Source organism: Monopterus albus, unplaced genomic scaffold, assembly GCF_001952655.1.
Source record: "Monopterus albus unplaced genomic scaffold, M_albus_1.0 scaffold1.1, whole genome shotgun sequence".
Lineage (NCBI taxonomy): Eukaryota > Metazoa > Chordata > Actinopteri > Synbranchiformes > Synbranchidae > Monopterus > Monopterus albus.
Genome location: NW_018127881.1, coordinates 2,090,199 through 2,108,954, shown reverse-complemented (window position 1 = coordinate 2,108,954; position 18,756 = coordinate 2,090,199). Strand labels below are relative to the sequence as shown.

The 18,756-nt window shown below is 39.4% G+C and overlaps 3 protein-coding genes across 6 annotated transcripts in view; all 3 read right to left on the bottom strand.

Moving 5' to 3' along the window:
- The window catches only part of LOC109959359 (ras-related protein Rap-1A), a 22,494-nt gene extending 18,990 nt beyond the window's left edge, over nucleotides 1–3,504 (bottom strand). Inside the window, exon 1 of one of the 3 annotated variants that reach the window (XM_020598679.1) lies at nucleotides 3,399–3,504. The gene's annotated coding sequence lies outside the window, so the exon portion shown is untranslated. The other 2 variants (XM_020598770.1, XM_020598857.1) reach the window with 2 other exon arrangements.
- A 1,711-nt stretch (nucleotides 3,505–5,215) lies between these two features.
- timm17a (translocase of inner mitochondrial membrane 17 homolog A (yeast)) lies at nucleotides 5,216–10,495 on the bottom strand. 2 transcript variants are annotated; one of them, XM_020608474.1, is made up of 6 exons: nucleotides 10,389–10,495; nucleotides 9,137–9,236; nucleotides 8,509–8,572; nucleotides 7,911–8,039; nucleotides 7,359–7,469; nucleotides 5,216–6,184 (listed from the first exon to the last, which is right to left on the bottom strand). In XM_020608474.1, exons 1-6 carry the CDS (start codon nucleotides 10,412–10,414, stop codon nucleotides 6,108–6,110), a joined length of 507 nt encoding a protein of 168 aa, XP_020464130.1. In that variant the 5' UTR covers nucleotides 10,415–10,495; the 3' UTR covers nucleotides 5,216–6,107. The 2 variants fall into 2 exon arrangements, with proteins under 2 accessions (XP_020464130.1, XP_020464939.1); XM_020609283.1 differs by lacking the exon at nucleotides 10,389–10,495 and adding an exon at nucleotides 10,305–10,382.
- A 1,538-nt stretch (nucleotides 10,496–12,033) lies between these two features.
- Nucleotides 12,034–17,177, bottom strand: lmod1b (leiomodin 1b (smooth muscle)). Its single transcript, XM_020624513.1, has 4 exons — nucleotides 16,840–17,177; nucleotides 16,026–16,654; nucleotides 13,246–15,006; nucleotides 12,034–13,171 (listed from the first exon to the last, which is right to left on the bottom strand). Exons 2-4 carry the CDS (start codon nucleotides 16,311–16,313, stop codon nucleotides 13,145–13,147), a joined length of 2,076 nt encoding a protein of 691 aa, XP_020480169.1. The 5' UTR covers nucleotides 16,314–16,654; nucleotides 16,840–17,177; the 3' UTR covers nucleotides 12,034–13,144.
- Between the last annotated feature and the right edge of the window lie 1,579 nt (nucleotides 17,178–18,756).

Genomic DNA, 18,756 nt, shown 5'->3' with positions numbered 1-18,756 from the left:
GTATTTTTTATTTACCAAATAAATTATAGTCTAATACTATAATTGACAGGTCTTGAAAAAGTGAAGCTGACGCACAGCTTTCACCTGCAAAATTAAGATAATCAAGTTTTGAAGCTAAAATACCTCAATCAATTTCCAAAGGCAAGGCTATAAGACAAACTGGAGTAGAGGATAATATTTCTCAGGCCTAGTGTGTTAATTCATGCTCAAGAACAGCAAAGCGGTTGTACTCTATGCTTACAAAAGACACCAAAACCACCTTCCCCAACCCAAATGATCTTACTGATCAAGACAAATTCTACTTAACATTCAATTAGTGCACCACATGTCTCCTCTGAACGTTTTTCTCATCAAGTTTTTGACTTATGACTGAAGACTTATCTACAAAAAGTGCAAAAACAATATCAAAACACGAGGAATGTGATCTTGCTATGACTCCTGTTCTGCATACAAACTTTCATACCAGCAAAACTACAGCACTGCTCTTTCTCAGCCACCTGCCTACACACTCATGACACACGCACACAGCCATTTAAAGACATCTCCCTCTTTCCACTGTTCTCATCTACATACTGTCAGTCCCAACAAAACAAATACACAGCTGCCTTTGCTCTGCTCTCGTAAAAAGCCCAGCAAATAAGGAGAGAGGGAAGGCCGCATGCCACTGAAAACACGCTCCACCATGACATCATTGCATCACTCATGCTCTACAGCCAAAGGTATGTATCCATCTAAGGCTGGAAATTGGACATGGCGGCGCTGCTAAGCAAGAATATGCAGCGAAAGGGAGTGTGAATAAGCTACAAAACTCAAATTGGAGAGCAGGAGGCTTCACAGCTAAACTACAACATTCATGACCCACTAGTTCCTGTTGTGGTGAAGCTAATTTCAACTGCAATGAAGCTGTCACAGCAACTGACTCAGCAAAGCAGTATAACTGACAGTTACCCTCTGTATCTTCCACACAGAGCTGGTGGTGAAAACACACACATCCGTTGGTTTAGCTAACAGCATGATACAAGCTCTTGTGTTATCTTATTTGACCCACATGACAATTGCAGAAGCTACACTGTTAAAAATAGATCTGCTTGAGGTTTAGGGGTAGAAAAGGGCAGGGTGATAAAACAGTTGGGAGTGTTTTTTATGTTGTTAAGTTCTTGGTTATTCATTACCTCCACCAAAACCACAGTTCACCATACTTGTTTGCATGATCTTAGCATAAGAAACCCACCATCTTTAGGGGGAACACCACAGAAGCTAGTGACAGCCAAAAACATTTGAAGTAAAAGGTTTGGACATTTGCTTGTCCAGCTGTCCTGCTATGCCCTAACAAAAGGGCTAGCCAACTCAGCATTTAGATGGACAAGAATAATTAGAAGTATACCCATTAAACCGTCACTAACTTGCCTAGAAGTATTGCCAGCAAACTTCCTACGAAATAAGGAATTTACAGGCCTGTAAAACAACAAGAGACTGACAGAATTCTTAGAAATGGTAAAAGGTTGATCTTCACTTGTGATAGAAAACAAATTTACAAAGTCAGAACTTCTGAGTCAACCCTGAAGGGAAAGATGCTGAGTACAGGGACAAGTGTTCTGTTCTGAAGATTTACTGGACAATCTAATCTAAGATGATAGGGGAAAAAAAAAACCTTTAAAAGAACCAAATGTGCCCATTATCTAGTAGCCTCATTCCTATAGTTCTTTTCAGATCCACCGCAACTTTGAAGGCCCCAATGAGTCAGAGCAAAACTGCAGCTTGGTACACAAAATTTTGCTTTGACTTAAATATGATAAAGATCTGTAACTGACAAATGCCATCAGTCAAATGTATCTGTGTTACTGCTGCCTTGACCTGTAACCACATCCTCTTTCCAAAGCACAAGAGGGCTTCATGCTGATAGGATGGAAAAGGAGTAGCTACATACCAAAATAGCCTCTTCCAGTCTCTGTTCCTGTTCAAGACTCCAGACAGCAGGCTTGCACAGGCAGAGGGAGGAAGTGGTTTTAATAACGTTTATCTCCATATCAAAACCTGGGCTATGAACATTTTCAGGGAACAGGATGAGGCAAATGCATCATTTCTATCAACACAAGGTGAAAAAAAATGGCACCTTACAAAAATAGGCAGGGTTTCTGTTGGGCTCACCTTTTTAACAGCACATAGAAAGTAATTTCATACCCGTTTCATGATCAAAACCATAATTAACCTTTCAAACTATTGTAATTCGCAGTGACATTGTTTGCAATGGTGCTGACTGAAATGTTACAAACCTGAATTGAAGAAAAAGATTTAAAACTGCCTCCTGTGCGCAGGACACTGTCAAACCAAAGGGGCTTTCAGTTTAGAGATGTGCACTTTAGAACTATAATGACTGTGAGTCAAGACAATTGTAAATTTAATTCAAGACTTTCTAATACCATCTAAGCAAACTAAATTCAAAGTTTAAAACTGTACAAGACAAGCACATACCCTACTGGGATGATGAACGTTGATGTGCCGTGTGTTTATAGGTAGAGGACGGCAAGGAACGTTACACAACTTTACTATTTCACATCACTTTCCCTGCAAGAGAAACAACCCTTATGGTAGCAGCCAGACACGAGAAAGTCGACTGAGCTCTATCTCACTGTGAACCTACCAAATTTGCTTGCGGTAGTAGCATATGCTTAAAACCCTGCAGGTCATTCTAAGTCTGCAATCTGTGGCTGTCTATTCCGCAGACCAGCAACTAACACTCCGCCGAGGTGTAATTATTACAAACTTTGCTTCCATAAAATATATCACATTCAGTTCAATTTATCAACCCACTTACTGATAAATCCCTAAAAAAAAAAGCACAACCTTTAATCCGACAACTGACACCAGCTTCGGTCCATAAACAATCTAGTTACATACCAGCAACTACACCAAGTCCCGTTATCAAGCTTGTTAGCAAAATGCCGCTAACTAGATAGCTTTAACTGCCTGCGACGGACAAACCGCTAGCTCGTTAGCAAGCAGGCTAGCTAGCCGACACATTACTTTCCCTGGCGTATAAACAAAAAAAACCACTTATGTTGTAAAAAACATGCTACAACCACGTGCATCTCATAGCTCAAACATCAACTACACTTGGCAGGTTTTAAATCATCCTGCATTACGGTGTATTTGCTCGGAAAAGACAGAGCCGAGTGCTAACGTTACCTGTCCTTCCGCTTGGCCTTGACTAAAATGGGAGTACACACTCCGTTCTGTACTTGAGGTCATTTCTTCTCATTTATCCGATAAATAAAACACACGCCGTGCACGCTGTCATATCTGCTTATTATCCCGCAAGTGTCGACGCTATGTTCGTCCGCTCAAATAAGTTATTTGACCGCGTTTTGCAGCTAATAAAGTGTAGCATTTCAACTCACCGTTTCTCGCTCGCTGTCTCTTGCCGCTCCGCAAGTGTCAGTTTGCCTCCGGCCTGTGCGCGCAGCGGACGTCACTCCCCGCTGTTTCTCATTTTTCTTAAAAGGGCATGGCTCAGCCCGCGTCGTTTACATGATAACGGACTGCTCAGTCATGAGTGTCAATTAAAAAACACACTGGTTTTATTCATTGTTTGTAATATATATCAAATATGATACACACTTCTTTCAGGACTTACAGTTAAACATCACACACTCTTTAAATATAGGTTAATGTATGGCATGATGGATTATTGAAAAGGCCCACTGAGAACAGGCCCTGGGGCCCCCAAGAAGTAAGGGGTCTGGGCCAGAGCTTCTGTATGAAGTGACAGTTAATATTTCTGGTTTAAAAATCATTTAAGATTTGCAGCAGTTCCATAAAAAGACATAAAGACACACTAACGACTAATTGTCCATGCAATGGAAGGCCTTTTATCTGTCTATGCCCAGGGACCCATTTTCTTATAATCTGCCCATAATTTCAGTCAGGCAGTGCAAAAATTATTAAGCAAAAGTGCAATTTTATGTGTAAAGTGCAGTGGTGTAAGAATAATCTGACCCTCTTACACTTTTAATACACAGTCAGTGGTGTAGCTAAGTACATTTAAAGTAATGGAAGGATTATGAGCAAATGGGCCCCTGGGGAGAGCCAGGTGATAGACCTGGCACCCCTTGGACTATCAGTGTTTAGTGATTCTTTATAGTCATTCTACATCTCTTGCTGATTGTTTTATGTCTCCTTTTGGTAGTTTTGCATCTCATTTTGATTGTTCTGTCTCTTTATGGCCATTTGTTGTTTTGGGACTCTAGATGGTTGTGTATCCCCCAGTGAAAAGTATTCTGAGGTATTTTACTTGAGGAGTTTTACCATTTTCTGCTACTTCATAAATTGACATCACTACATTTCAGAGGTAAATATAATACTTTTTACTTGACTACATACAGTACACTCATATTTACTTTTCAGAATGAGATGAATAAAACAAAACACGATCCTCAGTGGGAAATTCATAAGCTATCCAGCAGTATGGAAGATACTTTAAATTATATTAGGTACTTATTAGCTTCACCTTAACCAGTTGCAACATTAAAGTGATGAACAAAATATGCTTCAATAATTATATTCCAATAATATGACATACATTGATTTGAAATGGGCAATTCCACATAACTACTTTTAATTTTGGTAATTCAGGTATATTTTGATAAATACTTTTATACTTTTACTTAACATTTTGAATACAAGACTTTTACTTGTGATATTTCTACCTTTACTTGAATAAAGAATAACAGCAGAAATTAACTGGTTTCAGTTTCTCAAACATGTATATTTGCTAGTCTTCTACATCTTCAGTGACAGCATACTCTGAATTAAAACTTGAGACTTTATTGGTTTTGCTTTTAAGTGTCAAGTCTTCAGGAAGTTGGATCTCAAATTATCATTTTTTTTGTGACATGTTTTTCTACAGTTTTGCCACAAGTGAACAATCCCCTTATTCATTCAGTGTCCTTCACGTGTAACTAGAGACAGAGATAGCTAATGTGTAACACTAAAATATGCGAACGTGCGAAGAAAGTGCTCCCTTATGTGTCTTTTGGAAAGAGAACCTATAAAAAAAAAGTTAGTTACACAGTTTGGGCAAACAAAGAGGGCAAAATTGGTCTGGATATCTTTGGGAGGAGTTCCCTCTAGTGGGGACTGAGCAAACCTGCAAAGGTAGCATGGATTATACTGAAGACAGCAGAGGAAAAACAACACAGATTTTCCACACGTAATCTAGGTTTTTAACAATAGACAACATCAGAATAAGATAAATTTATTCATAAGGCTACAACAGATGCATATTACAACTTATCTGTTTATTGTACCATAGTACAATTTCTTTTATTGATTCAATACAGCATGAGTCAATCCCTTGCTTGAATTTCTCCATTCATTTGTACTGCCTATGCCATCAACAATCTTTTACATACTGCTGCAATGAACGTCAAATCACTGTCACATAAAAAGACCAAAATGGTACAAATCTCAATCTAAAATAAATAAATGACCTTAAAAGAAACTAATATTATAGGAATAGTATTGTATCTGATAGATGTTTGTCTTCATAAGTCTGAACAAAATGAAGTCAAAGGGCCAGCCAAATGTCAACGGCCAGCCCAAGCAGGTGACATATTTAAGGCAAATAAAGACTAGCATGAGTGAATACAAGCAGAAGGCTTTAACTATATATACACATAAGTATCATATTTATATATAAGCATTATATACGTTTATTATGGTCCATGTGTGACATGTGTTTGCAAGATTCGACACTAACCAGAGCTTGTCTACCCTGAGCTCCCACTTTTTGGGCTACATGCAGACTGTATGTGAACAAAATAATAAAACGCACATCTCACAAACATCACACAACAAATCTCACCATGCCTGCATTTTACCACTGTTAGGTGAAAGGTATGAGCATGACAAGGCTGAGAATGGCGAAAGGCAGGTCTGTGCATGGTTCTTGAAAGAAGGAAAATGAAGATGTATTTTGTCCTTCTCTGACACAGTTCATAAAATCAGGTAGAGTTACTATTATTTGATGTTTGGCTTTCTACATCTCCATTTCTAACTTCAGCAAGGAATTCAAATAGGCCTAGAGAGTAAAGAAGTGTGGAGTCCTCTCACTGATATTGTCTATAGTCTCCGAATGCAGGGGTGGGCATCGAAGCAGGTGCGGGTTCCTCTGCAAACTGGGGCCCTGGACAGAAAAGGAAAACAAATCAGAGTGAGCTAACAACCAGACAGAGGTCTCGCCACTGTTGACTGTAAACAAAGAGGCACTACCCATAAAGCTAACTTCCTTTACACTTTATGTGCCACACATACATATTATACACAAATTCTAAGCAGAGTACTATTACAACTAACAATGGTGTTCACTGTCAGCTAATCTGTGGCTTATATTCTATAAAAAATGGATGGTTTGGTTTATAAAACATGAGAAATGATGATAAATGTTAATGACAGTTCAAGCACAAGTTGACTTGTTAATTTTTATGTTTTTCTTTAATTTACTCTGGCTTGGACCTCAGTGGTACATCACTTTGGACAAAAGTGTCTGTTAGCTTAAATGAAGTTTAAACTGCTTGTTCATCTGAGCAACTAGAACTAGGGAAAAATTTTACCTAATCCCTTAATAAATTATGAGAATTAATGGAAATCTGGTGTCAAACTAATTGCTTCAGCTCTGATGGAGGGTGCTCCCATTGGAAAGTGACAGAGGTATGTGACAAGAGGTCGTTACACGGACTAAATTACACCTGATTTTTAAGTATGCGATGGCTGTCAGATTGGAATTCGTGTTTTTTTTTTTTTATGTCTCACTCCTGCAGAAAAATAAACACAGAAGCAAAGAACAGAGATGGGGGTCAGCAGAGAAATGAGGATGTTTCACTTCTGTAGAATATTTATGGAGAAGCTTCTGATCAAGCCAAACAGGAAAGAGAACATTTTGAGTAAACTGTGCAATTGGACTATCACAAAAATGATGTAATATATATTCTGGTATAAATGTGGCTCACACTTCAATTACATCTGTGCAAGCATAACAGTTATAGTCATCAAAGGTGTTGAAACACAAGGTTGGATACATGTCATTTACAAACATGAAGGTGAACCATCAACACAAAAGGATCCAATCTGACAATAAATACATAAATGAATGAATAGCACTGAGTATTTAGACCTGTAACGTGAATGTAGCTTTACACTTTATCCACATTAAGTTAGATAGAAGCCTTACATTAGCAGATGAGATAAAGAAAGTGAATTTATAACATCCTAACTAATTCATACTGTTCTCTTCCTATACAATATCCTTCATATCAATCACTTCTATGGTTAGAGCTTCCAGTATCCCAGGTATCACTCACCAGTTGGGAACTGTGAAGAGGCAAACCTAGTAAGCAAGATTCCAGCGCCCTCTATCAAGGCCAGCAGAATACCTCCCATGGCTGCAGATCCTACCATGGCTATTGGCCCATCTAAGAGGATCAGGAGATAATGACACTTTAGTACAACAAGACTACATCTGGTTGTGTTGCCTTCAGTCAATTTGATCAAAATCTAGCTGTATAAAAAAGTCCAACAAGATAACATGTTCATTTTTAAAGCTGCATGGTCACAAATGAAATTAGGAAATGCACACTACAACATGCACTGCTGTTTGCCATGGTGTCTTTTTTGAAGCTACCACTTAAGTATGAAATTCTCCATTCCTACATATAAAACTATGACATCAACCCGCTGCAACCCCCAGGTTACTCCAGCAACCACAGTGATGAGCACAGCACCTTGCAGAAAAAGTGAACTTGCCAATTACTGATCTGAGAAAAACAGTTACATAGTTTGTCATTTGTATGAGGAATGTACTGTATGTGCTTTCTGGTGACTGTCAAATGCCAGCCTCCTCTAAGCTTACTCACTTCTTGCAGCGAGGATAGCTCCTGTCATGGCGCCACTCGTTATTGAGTTCCAGGGATCCTCCTTCCCTCGCACTTTTACTAAACCACAGTCGATTGTGGAGAAGAGGCCTCCCCATACTGCAAAACTACCTGCAACCCAAAACAAGATTCACATAACCTGAAGCAGTTAAGACATTTTGCATTTTGTTGAACCAGACCACATTCTTTTAGCATCAATAATTACCGACTGTTCTCTCCAAAATTAATAACATTCATCTAGGAAGTACAGTTATGGCTATTGTGTATGTACCAATGAATATTCAATTGTGACACATTTTCACCACAGAAAAAAGTAATGTCCATGCAGTCAGAGTTTCAACAAGAGCTCCAGAAACAGTATATTTAGCCATGTTTGATGAACATATTGAGTATAGAGATGGACAGTGGAACACTGGATTATACTGCAGCAGTGGTTTGAGAAGTTGGTGTGGACAACTGACATGATCAACACTGGAACTGTAAAGTCGGTAACTTTTCCAGCCTAAAAGTGAGTACTGGATACTAAAGAGACAATATTACTTAAAGGCAAACAATATTTAAATTTTGCATTCATGCACACCTCCAAGCTGTGGGGCTCTCGTCTTGATGGCAGTCAAGCTACCTCTCATTCTGTGGCTCATCCCCTGTGACACAGAGCAATAGACAACATTAGGTAATGGAAGCTCCATGTAATTTAAGACAGTGACTAACAAAAACATCAAGTGTGGAGCCACTGTTTTGTTCCAGCCTTTTATCCATCTATTTATCTATCTATATATGAAGCCATACTGTGCTATGTGCCATAATTTACTCCTAGATGATAGACATATTCTTATGTGTAGTGCATAATTAGAGCATCTTCTTTGGCAAATCTCTTCCAAGTAAAAAGTGAAAGGTTAGAAACTCTGTCTTGGAAAAATGAATATTTGACCAATTTATCAAAAACATAGCATTAGTTTTCAACTTAAATGACCTTGCTTAACTTTACTTTTACTATTTGTTCTTCATATGCCTTTTCACTGTGAAACTGAAACACCATAACATTGTAAACAACATTTCCTCTAATGTGACAATAAACAATAAAAAAATCACATCTCGTTTTTGGTACTAAAATAATTCTTTTTCTATCTAGACAACACTGTTGTCCAGCTGTTTTGGACTGAGGCAATAGAGCAAGATACAGTGTTGAGCTACACAACCAAACTTACTGAGGGTGCATTTCTGAAGCCTTTTACTGTCTGAAATATTCCGCCTCCAATAGCTCCCATGGTAAAAGCTCCCCCACAGTCGTCCACAATTCTCCAGGGGCTATGAGAATAACACAGCCATTAATTATGGTTCATTGCCACATAGTAAATAATAATAATGCAAAACACAGGCAGTGAAGATGTAATCAGGTTTTTTTTAGCCACGATGAAAAGCAAAACCTCTCAATGCATACATTTTAAATTCTGTGTAGAAACACTGAGATGCAGCCCAATGAGACCTCTGAAACAAATATACTCTTGCACAAGTCACTATACAGAGCACTGCAACAGCTTTTTACGTACAGTATACAGTAGTGTAATCCAAGTGCAATAAGCCCAGAACAGCCAAAACTTGGCATCAGTCAAAAATATGTGAAATTTTAGCAAATCATATACAACATTGTTGAGATCAACGCTGGTCATTATCGGTCAAATAACCCTTGCCAGCCATTGTGCAATACTCAGGACAGAGTTCTGCACCGAATATGGCATTTAAAAAAGGTCTCTCGTATAAAAATTGTATGTACCGAGCACATAACCTCAGACCGTCCACCATAAACCCCTCTTAAAAATGCAACCTAGAATGTTTTAAATTTGCCTATGTTTCATGGGTTGGGCCACGAGACTTGTATTAACGGAGTCAGGTCCGGATTTGATTTATGTTAAAGAAACTTTCAGGGAATGGGTCGGTTCCGCCGATAAAAAGCTTTACAGGCGAGGGTTTGCTCATCGGACCTGTGCAGGACACTACCTCAGAGTGCCCGCTGCCACTAGCAGATAGCATACAGTTCGCTAATTCAGCTATCTTACATATGCTACAGCGATATCGACAATTTAGCCAACTTCTAAGGAACAACAAGAAAATCACTGTGTTATTTGACATTGATGTAGGCCACCTATCACCTTATACAGACTCGACTACTTAAATCGGTAAACTAAATGTAAGGACACGTGCGTGATTAAACCGACAAGGTCACCAACAACGTGATTTAGCAACGTTATAATGCTAGCACAGGCTGCTAATGCAGGTATATGTCAAGTTAGCATTTCTGCTAACGCCAGCTAACGAGCCGGATTTGAAGTGTTCTGGGTAAGCCGCATGTTGTACCGTAAAAATAATTCTACTCACAGCGTTGTACTTAACTCAACGAGAAACAGTACAAACTATGAAAAAACGCAAGTAAACGTGTTACTTTTTCTATTTAAGACTCACCATGGCTCTCTAGCATATTCCTCCATTTTGTTCTCTTGCTGCTGCCCCTGGCGTAACACTTCCGGCAGACTGACGTAATACGACGCAACGTCTTAAAGGAATATTTCATGTGTAACAAACCTTGTTAAAAAACAGAATTTATTATACTGGTTTTGATTTGGCCTTTCCGAGAAGTTGCAAAAGATAGACAGTAAAATCAAAAAGCTATATAATATTAATATGCATGAGAAGCAGAGGAAGAAGTCTATAGTGAAGAAGATTTCTATGACTGTTTTTACATTTTGATTTACAGAGGCAACATCACTGTGAAAGAAAAACATACAAAAATACAGAATATATTTGTTGATATTGTTCCAGAGCATTAAGACAATGCCTAAATAACAGATTAAAAGAGATGCTGTAAGTAGTCTCTACAGAGCTAGGGTGGATTACCACCTGGGACAGAAAAGACCCAGATTCACTGTGTGACAGTTAATTGTAAATTGGTAATCTGGACAGGCTACATTTGAGGGGGTTTGTTTTAAAATCCACTTTCAGTATCTTCATTATAGTAGCCTACCTAATACTGTGCTTGGATGTATCATATTCCTAGATTACATAGTTTTAAATTAGATTACCACAAAGAGGGGGTGAAAAGTGGTCCAGCATGTAACAGACTAATCTAGCCATGCTACAGGGATGAAGGAACCTTAATGTATCGCTAACTTGAAGAGTAAACTACACTGCTGTAAATACCAAACACATCATCCGTTATCAATACCACTTATTTTGTGAAGGTTGCCGAGGGACTAGAACCTATTCCATCTGACAGTGGGTGAGAGGAGGGTTTAGTTCACCCTGGAAAGGTCGCCAGTCTATCACAGAGCGGACACATAGGAACAGACAACCATTCACATTTACATTCAAACCCTACATGTGCTACATTTTAAGGTTAGCTGAGTTAGTATTTTCATACAGTTGATGACCATGTTCTCCTCAGATGGCTTTTGTTGGCACTGAACAATTAGTCATCTCAACATTTTCATTCCTTTTTCCTCCATGTGAGATTGGTGCTGTTGCTCAGGGGAACAGCTACAGCTGAGAGACAGGCTACTGGCCTGCTGCCCATTATTAGAAATGAGAAAGGAATGACTTGCAGAGCAAGCCTTCATTGAGAAATGCCCAAATATAGACATTTCATGGATGCAGAGACTGAGGCAGAGCGACGGAGACATAAACTGGCTTGCTGCTGCTGCTGTTGTTCTCTCTGAACACTAAGGATGATAGCTCTCTCACTAGCTGGTGGGGAGACACTAAAGAACTCCCACTGTTTCCCTGCAGTTTTGAAGAAGTTGTGGAAAGTTTTTATTGCTGTTTGCAGAAGCACAAATGTGTAAAATGATGGAGAAATTCTTGAAAATAGCTTCAGTAACTCATTTGCCAGGATTCACACAGAGTATTACAGGAGTGCAAGAACTTTAAATCTAGCTGAAAAATAGTTTACGCTACAGATTGTATGTTAGCTATGTGTACAGCTGTACATCTATATATGGCTTTGTGTATATTGTGCATGTCTTTTTAGCAACAGCTAGATCTGAGTTTGACCATGCACTGTGGAAATATTTAAATACCTGAGTATTACCAGTGTGCAATTTCATATAGAAACTGAAACTGAAATAAAAGATGACTCAACAGATATTAATACACACATACCTAGATTTATCAACATATTGCAAAAGTCAGCTAATTTTATTTCAGACATATTGTACATTTTCACCTTGATGATATTAGCCAGGCATAACTTGTTGCTGCAAACATACCAGAATCTTTTATTGAAGACATACAGGCTCTGTAAGAAAGTCCTGTGTAGCCAAATATGACAAGGAATCCTTCATTACAAAGTGCACTTCCTTTAGAAATTACGTTCACTTACAAGCACAGCATTAAATCAGCCATTAATTGTTTTCTAAATCCAACATGTAGATGTATTACATAAAAGTCATGTAAAAGTGTATTATGCAATTATTTCCACGCTCAAACACCTTTGTCAAGCACCAGGATTCCACTGGGCTGCTTTCCAATCCATTAAACCCTGCCTGAGATATCTTGAGATTTGGCAATGGGACACACACACAATCAAAAAACTACCTTGACCTTTTCTTTTCCTTGCCCATATTTTCTTAAGTCAGGCCACCATGTTCATGAATTCCCTGATATTTCTACCATTTCACAATTCCCAGTTCAAACAGACAACTGATAAGTATACAGTGGATTCCCTCTCCACAAATAAATAAATGGTCAAATTAATGTTCACTATATTGTTGATAAACCTTTGTATATTAGAATTTTATAATGAGTGATTTGAATCTCTTATTATGCTCAACACGTTCCCACCACGCTCACATTCAGATGCATAAACAAGCCGGCATGGTATATGATCGGCTTCGTAATATCTAGTGCAAATAACCAGCAAAGCGTCAATATGAATGAAGGCAAACAACCACAAACTCATGATCACTCCGCGGTTGGTAAGTTGAGAGTCCTGCATCACTCATTCTCCACAGAGTCCTTTTGGTCCAGTGTTTGAGGGGAGAATTCATAGTGAGGGTTTGTGATCCAACCAACAGGCATCTCATGTTTCAATTTCTCTATCAGCCCCACAGAGAAGCTCTTCCACTGCAGCTGGGGGAGTATAGAGTTCATTTTCTTGAAAACCTGTGGTGAGATGTCTCTTCCTGCTCTCTCTTCCTTTTCACTTTACATTCTAGCAAGAAATATTACTGCAACCACCTTGGCACTGGCACCTGTGGGAAGAACAAAATATAAGTCTGAATGTAATGTGGCTAAGCTAACATTTCCACAAAACCACCATACATACCTTCTTGAGTTGTTTAATATTGCTTCCTCGGATTGAAGCAAGCAATTGGTCCCTTGAGTTTTTACTACTGCCTGGACTTTTTGCATCCAGCTTCCTCTGAGACACTGGAGTCAGAGAGTTCCTCAAGTTATCTACATCCAGCATAGGAGGCGGCGGAGGTGGAGGTCCACCTCCAGGGGGAGGTGGAGGCGGTGGTGGAGCTGGACCTCCAGCTCCTCTTTTAGGAGTCAGCTTTGGTGAAGGCATAGGTGAGGGTATAGGAGAAGGTTTGGGGGAAGCTTTGGGTGAGTTTCTCAGAGATCCTCCACCTCCTATGTTGGGCACCTCCAGTGTCCCCTTTTTTTCCCCGTTGGCCTGGGCCTGCTTCTGCTCCTGCAGGCGCTTCTGTCTTTGCCGGTCCATGTTGCGGCTCAGTATGTTTGTCGTAGTCATTCTGGGTCCAGCTAACTCAAAGTGGTAGCCCAGTTTGAGTAGGGTGGTGTTTTCCTTCAGAATCTTGATCATCTCCATTTCGGTCTTCCCACCACAGATGTGACGCTGGTTTTGAAAGCGAAGCTCAGTCAGTGTGGAGTTGTGCTGCAGTGCCTGGATAAGAGACAGGATGCCCTTGCCGGTGAGATGGTTGGAGTCAAGGTTGATGCTGGTGATGGTCTTGTTGCTGCGTAGTGTGCCAGCTATGGCATAAGCCACATGGTCATCTGCACGGCAGTTAGCCAAAGCAAATGTTTTAATGTGGGTGTTGTTGCGCAAAGCCTCTGCAAACTCGATGAGTGTTTTCGCTTTGATGACCTCGGAATTGTTGACATTGAGCTCAGTGAGGGAGGGGTCGTTGTTTTTAACTTGTTCCATCAGCTCATCAAACATGCTGGAGTCTTCATCCTCTTCCTCTTCCTCCTTTGCCTTGCTGTTTGGGATGTTTTTGCTGACACAGTTGCCAAGTTTCTCAGTTTCCTCAGGCTTTTTAACTTTTCCTTTGCCATCCTCTTTCTCTCTTTTATCATCTGCTTTTTTCTCTGTGCTCATCTTCTTCTCCTCTTTCACATGGTCACTATGGTTAACCAGCTTTTCTCTGTCTATTCTTGTTTCTGCCTTTTCATATTTCACCTGGGTGTCACCCAGCTCAGACGTTTGTCGCACAATTTTGGCATCAGGCTTGGTTTTATCTTGAGTTTTTTTCTCCTCTGCTTTCGGCTTCTTTTCTTCTGATTTACTCTCCTGGCTTTCTTGTGCCTTGCTCTGTTTATCCACCATTTTAGAGACAAGTCCTTGTGTCCTGATACTCTCAGATTTTCTCTCCTTTTCCTTACCCACATCCTTTTCACTTTTTTCTTGCAACTTTGAGATAATGTCCTTGGTTTTGCTGTCATCTCTTCTTCTGCAGTCTTCTTTCCTCTCTTTCTCTCTACTATCATCCTTTTTTTCCTGTAACTTGGAGATCATATCCTTTGTTTTGCTACCTGTGCTCTCTCTGTTTTCTCGTCTGTCTCTTAGCCTGTTGTCTTCCCATTTCTCTTTCTCATTACCCTCCTCTTTCACATCACTCTCTTTGCTCTCCTGTTTCCTATATTTACTTGAAAACCGACTTCGCTCTCCTTTCAAGCTTTCAGAATCTCTGCTGTTTCTGTCATCCACCTTGGTATCTCTTTCACTTGAAAGACTAGATTGTCTTCGTAACCCTACTTTCATGTCGCCATTCCCTTCCTGGCTCAGGCCCATCTTCCTCAGGTATTCCTGCTTCCGGCTCTCTTTCTTCGGCTCACCCTGCAGGAGGAACAAAAATAATGTTATGTTCTGTTAGAAAGCAAAGGAGTTAGAAATATGGTTACTTTAATCAAGCATCCCTGTGCAAGAGTTTGTCAAAGGGTGTAGTTCCCTGAACCAAAATAAATCATCAACACAGTAGCAGAATGTCTTCTTTCAGAACTGAAATGCATCTTTAAAGTCTCATAATTGACATGTACAGTATAACCTAATCACATAATCAGGCTAACACTGGTGTAAATACTGTATTTCTTTACTCTAATACCCTCATTGTAAACGCACATTCTCCTTGACACAATATGGCACGCATATTTACAGTTGGCAAAAGGACACAATCTTTTTTTTTTTTTTTTTATAGCAAATGGATAATTTTACAGCAAGTAGCTTGCTAAGTGCTTGATTTGTGAGTCTCCATCTGTTTTACTGTGTGAGGCCATGGCCCTGGCAGATGTATCCTTAAAAGGTAGCGAGCGTAGGAGCAATCAACCGAAGAATTCCATCAAGGCAGGATTAAGAAGCGCAGTAGGGCCACGGATCCATCGACTGAATTGCCTCCTTTTAGATACATAAAGCTTCCTGACACTCAGCTGAGGTCTTTGTGTTAAAATACCTTTTATAGCATATCACTAAACAAATTAAAATGCTTTGGTATGTTTCTGAATCTGTTTCTTTGCTTGTGAGAAGACGGCCAAGAATGTGAAATGGATGTAAACAAGCTGCCTCAGAGGGGGAAAGAATATTTTTCCTGGCACAGAAGCGACTCTGGGGATGCTATTTATGAGTGGATGGACTCAGGGTGCATTAGGGCCAGTTGGTAGTTTGCTTCAAGCAAAATGAAGGCTATCATTACAATACTGTAGATATATATATGTATATGTAAACGTATCTGCAGGTCATTTCAATTAAAAACTCACTCAAGAGCTCATACTTAAAATTCAGCACAAATTACAGTTTTTTTTGTGTCAAACCAAAATCAAGTTGTCACTCAACAACCAGTTAAGTGATAATTTTTCACTAACCTCAAGTGACTGTTCCCTCTGACTGAGCCTCTGTTTAGTGCCACTCTCCCTTCTGGTACCCATCTGAGCGTCCCAGACATTGTTGCTCATAGGTGGCTGTGCATGTTGGCTCTCCCCTTGAATGATGATCTTCCCATCCTCTGGGCTGAACTCCGGCCCTTTCATTATCTCCTTCTGCAGCTCCTCCATTTCGTCAGGTGAGAGGGTGGACAGCAGTCTTTCCAGGTCTGGGTCCTCGCTGACCTGGCGACCTGTACGGGTCAAGCCTTTTACCTTTTGCCTGGACATGGTTGCCTAAAATATCTGGGGTATAGGCTGCACCCTTGTAGATAACACAGAGAGATTTGGTTTCTTTGGAGGTGGTGATGGTATTAGCACAGTAAATCCCTTTATTTAAAATCAGACTAGTCCGTAATTTCTCTCCTATGGTGAGAAGCCGAGTATTCCCATGGGCCAAAGCTTATGCCCTGCTGTCCTGCTGCATCCTGCTCACCAAAAAGCCACCAGAGGCAACAATGCCAGTGCAAAGAGGTTGGACTCACAGTTTCTCAGTGAAGGGTACCAATGATGAACTGCAAGAGGCTCGCGTCGTCAAAGTGGACTGTGAGGCTGGGACATTCTTTGAAATCCTGTGAAAGTGCATGTCCATATTTAGTTCAGGGTACACACTCCTTTAAAGGTAATGGGAAGGGCTGAAGTTTACACAGATGACAGAGCAGAGTTCCAGAGACTTCCACTTTATATTTATATTAAGAGCAATTCCTGATAATTTGTTTGGTAATGACTCAAGTTTTGTAGTAAGAGTTGAGAATACCTCATTAGGTTTTCTGTCAGTATGAACTGGCAGGTTGTCTTTTAGAAAAAGTTTCTTTTTCCTGGTTTCTAGAAAAAAAAAAGTCTGATTAATATAGTCTTGTTTTTACAGGTGCTCCATATAAAACCAAAATGTCAATGAATTAGGGGGGAAACACATGAAACATGTGGTACAGTAGATTCACATGGTCGATAAATATATACAGTGAAAGGAAGTTATATATTCTACAGTTTTTATAAAATCATCCCTAAATTCTGATACTGAAAATGTGTGATCACGATGGTGAGATATTTCCTTTCATTCCAAACTGTTTGTGTAGTCATTTATAGCCTAAAAAAACATTTAAATAATGAATACAATTCTAAATTAGACTGAGTAAAACGAAAAGTAAAAAAATAAAAGACTAAACAAATCTAATATAAATGTGTAAAAAAAAAAAAAAAAAAGTATATTGCATGTGTCAACTTCAAAGAAAACTATAATAAATTCTGTACAGACTCGAATACAGAAAAAATAACAGAATGAATGTTTTTAGACGGTCAGGTTGCTTTTGGATAAGCTGCTGCTTGTGATGGAATGAAGTGGGTGAAATGAGTCAAATGTGCCGACCATCTGAACAGATTTAACATTTGTTTGGAGGTTAACATGGACATCTAGTGGCCACCATTTTAACTTATATTCCTTAGGAACAAATCCCTCTAAAAATAACAAAAGGACACAATAGTCGGTTGTATTTTACATTCCAAAGTTAAATTTTATGTCAATAAAAACTTTTAACTCGCTTTATCTTACAATGTCATACCATTCATATGACAACAGACAAAAGCCTCATCTAAAATGTATTTGCCAACGGATGTCAGTTTCATTATACACACTCATGGTTGAGAAGCACAAATAAACAAACATGTCGTTGAGCAAACGTCATGTCAAACTACATATGAAAGCATCTTACAAAGGAAGGTCCAGTGCTGTCTTTGTGCTTTGCTTTACAAAAGCTCAACAAATCTGTACACATGGACGCTGCCATTGGAGTTAATAATTTATGCTGTAAGCCAGAGGTAATAACTCTTGAATGATGCACTGCATGGTTTTGAAGTGAGACAAACTGCATCTGGAAGTCTCCAGAAGAGGTTTGAGAAAGCCCAGGCTTCTCTGCTCAGCATGATTTATTATTTTTTTTTTTTAAATATAAGCCCCATTTGATTTTAAGGGTGGGATACATTATATCTGAATAAAGATAATCCAGGCATCACATATTAGTCATCAGTTAAATGTACAACACATGCTTGAGGAGTCATGTTTTATAGTTCATACATTTTACAAAGGACACAAGACTGCTTTTTGTCTGTCCAAAGTGCTGAACGTGACCCTAGTACAGATGATATCATTTACAGGTTACAGGCTCCGACTTCACTGGAGCCCAGATCACTCACAGAAAATGTCAAAGAGCAGTTTGACACTTTGGGAAATGCATCTGTGTGTTTTCTTGTCGGGTTTAGTGCTGAGGATAGCACGCTCACGTCAACGCCAAAGCGGTGAACGATATCACGCAATTTGGTTTTGATTCGAATGCATTGTTAACAGGCTACTTCTGAATACATGTTAATTTCCACAAACTAATCTGCCAAACATGAAAGTTCACTAATCTGCAAACTATACTCTGTTTATCCTGCACAAAAGCCAAGTGCAGAAACAACCTGATTAACAGGGATTATGTGATTAAACAGCATTGAGAAGTGGTGTAGGCAGATTGTTTGAATGGGCAGAACCAAGGTTGCTGGTGTCTAGTCGTCATGTTAAACTAAGTTAACCAGCCACTGGTGCCAGCTACCAGGGATCCACGGACTGTCACTGTACATATCTAGAGGTGGAATGTAATTATGCACATTTACATAAGTACACTCCTAAAGTACAACC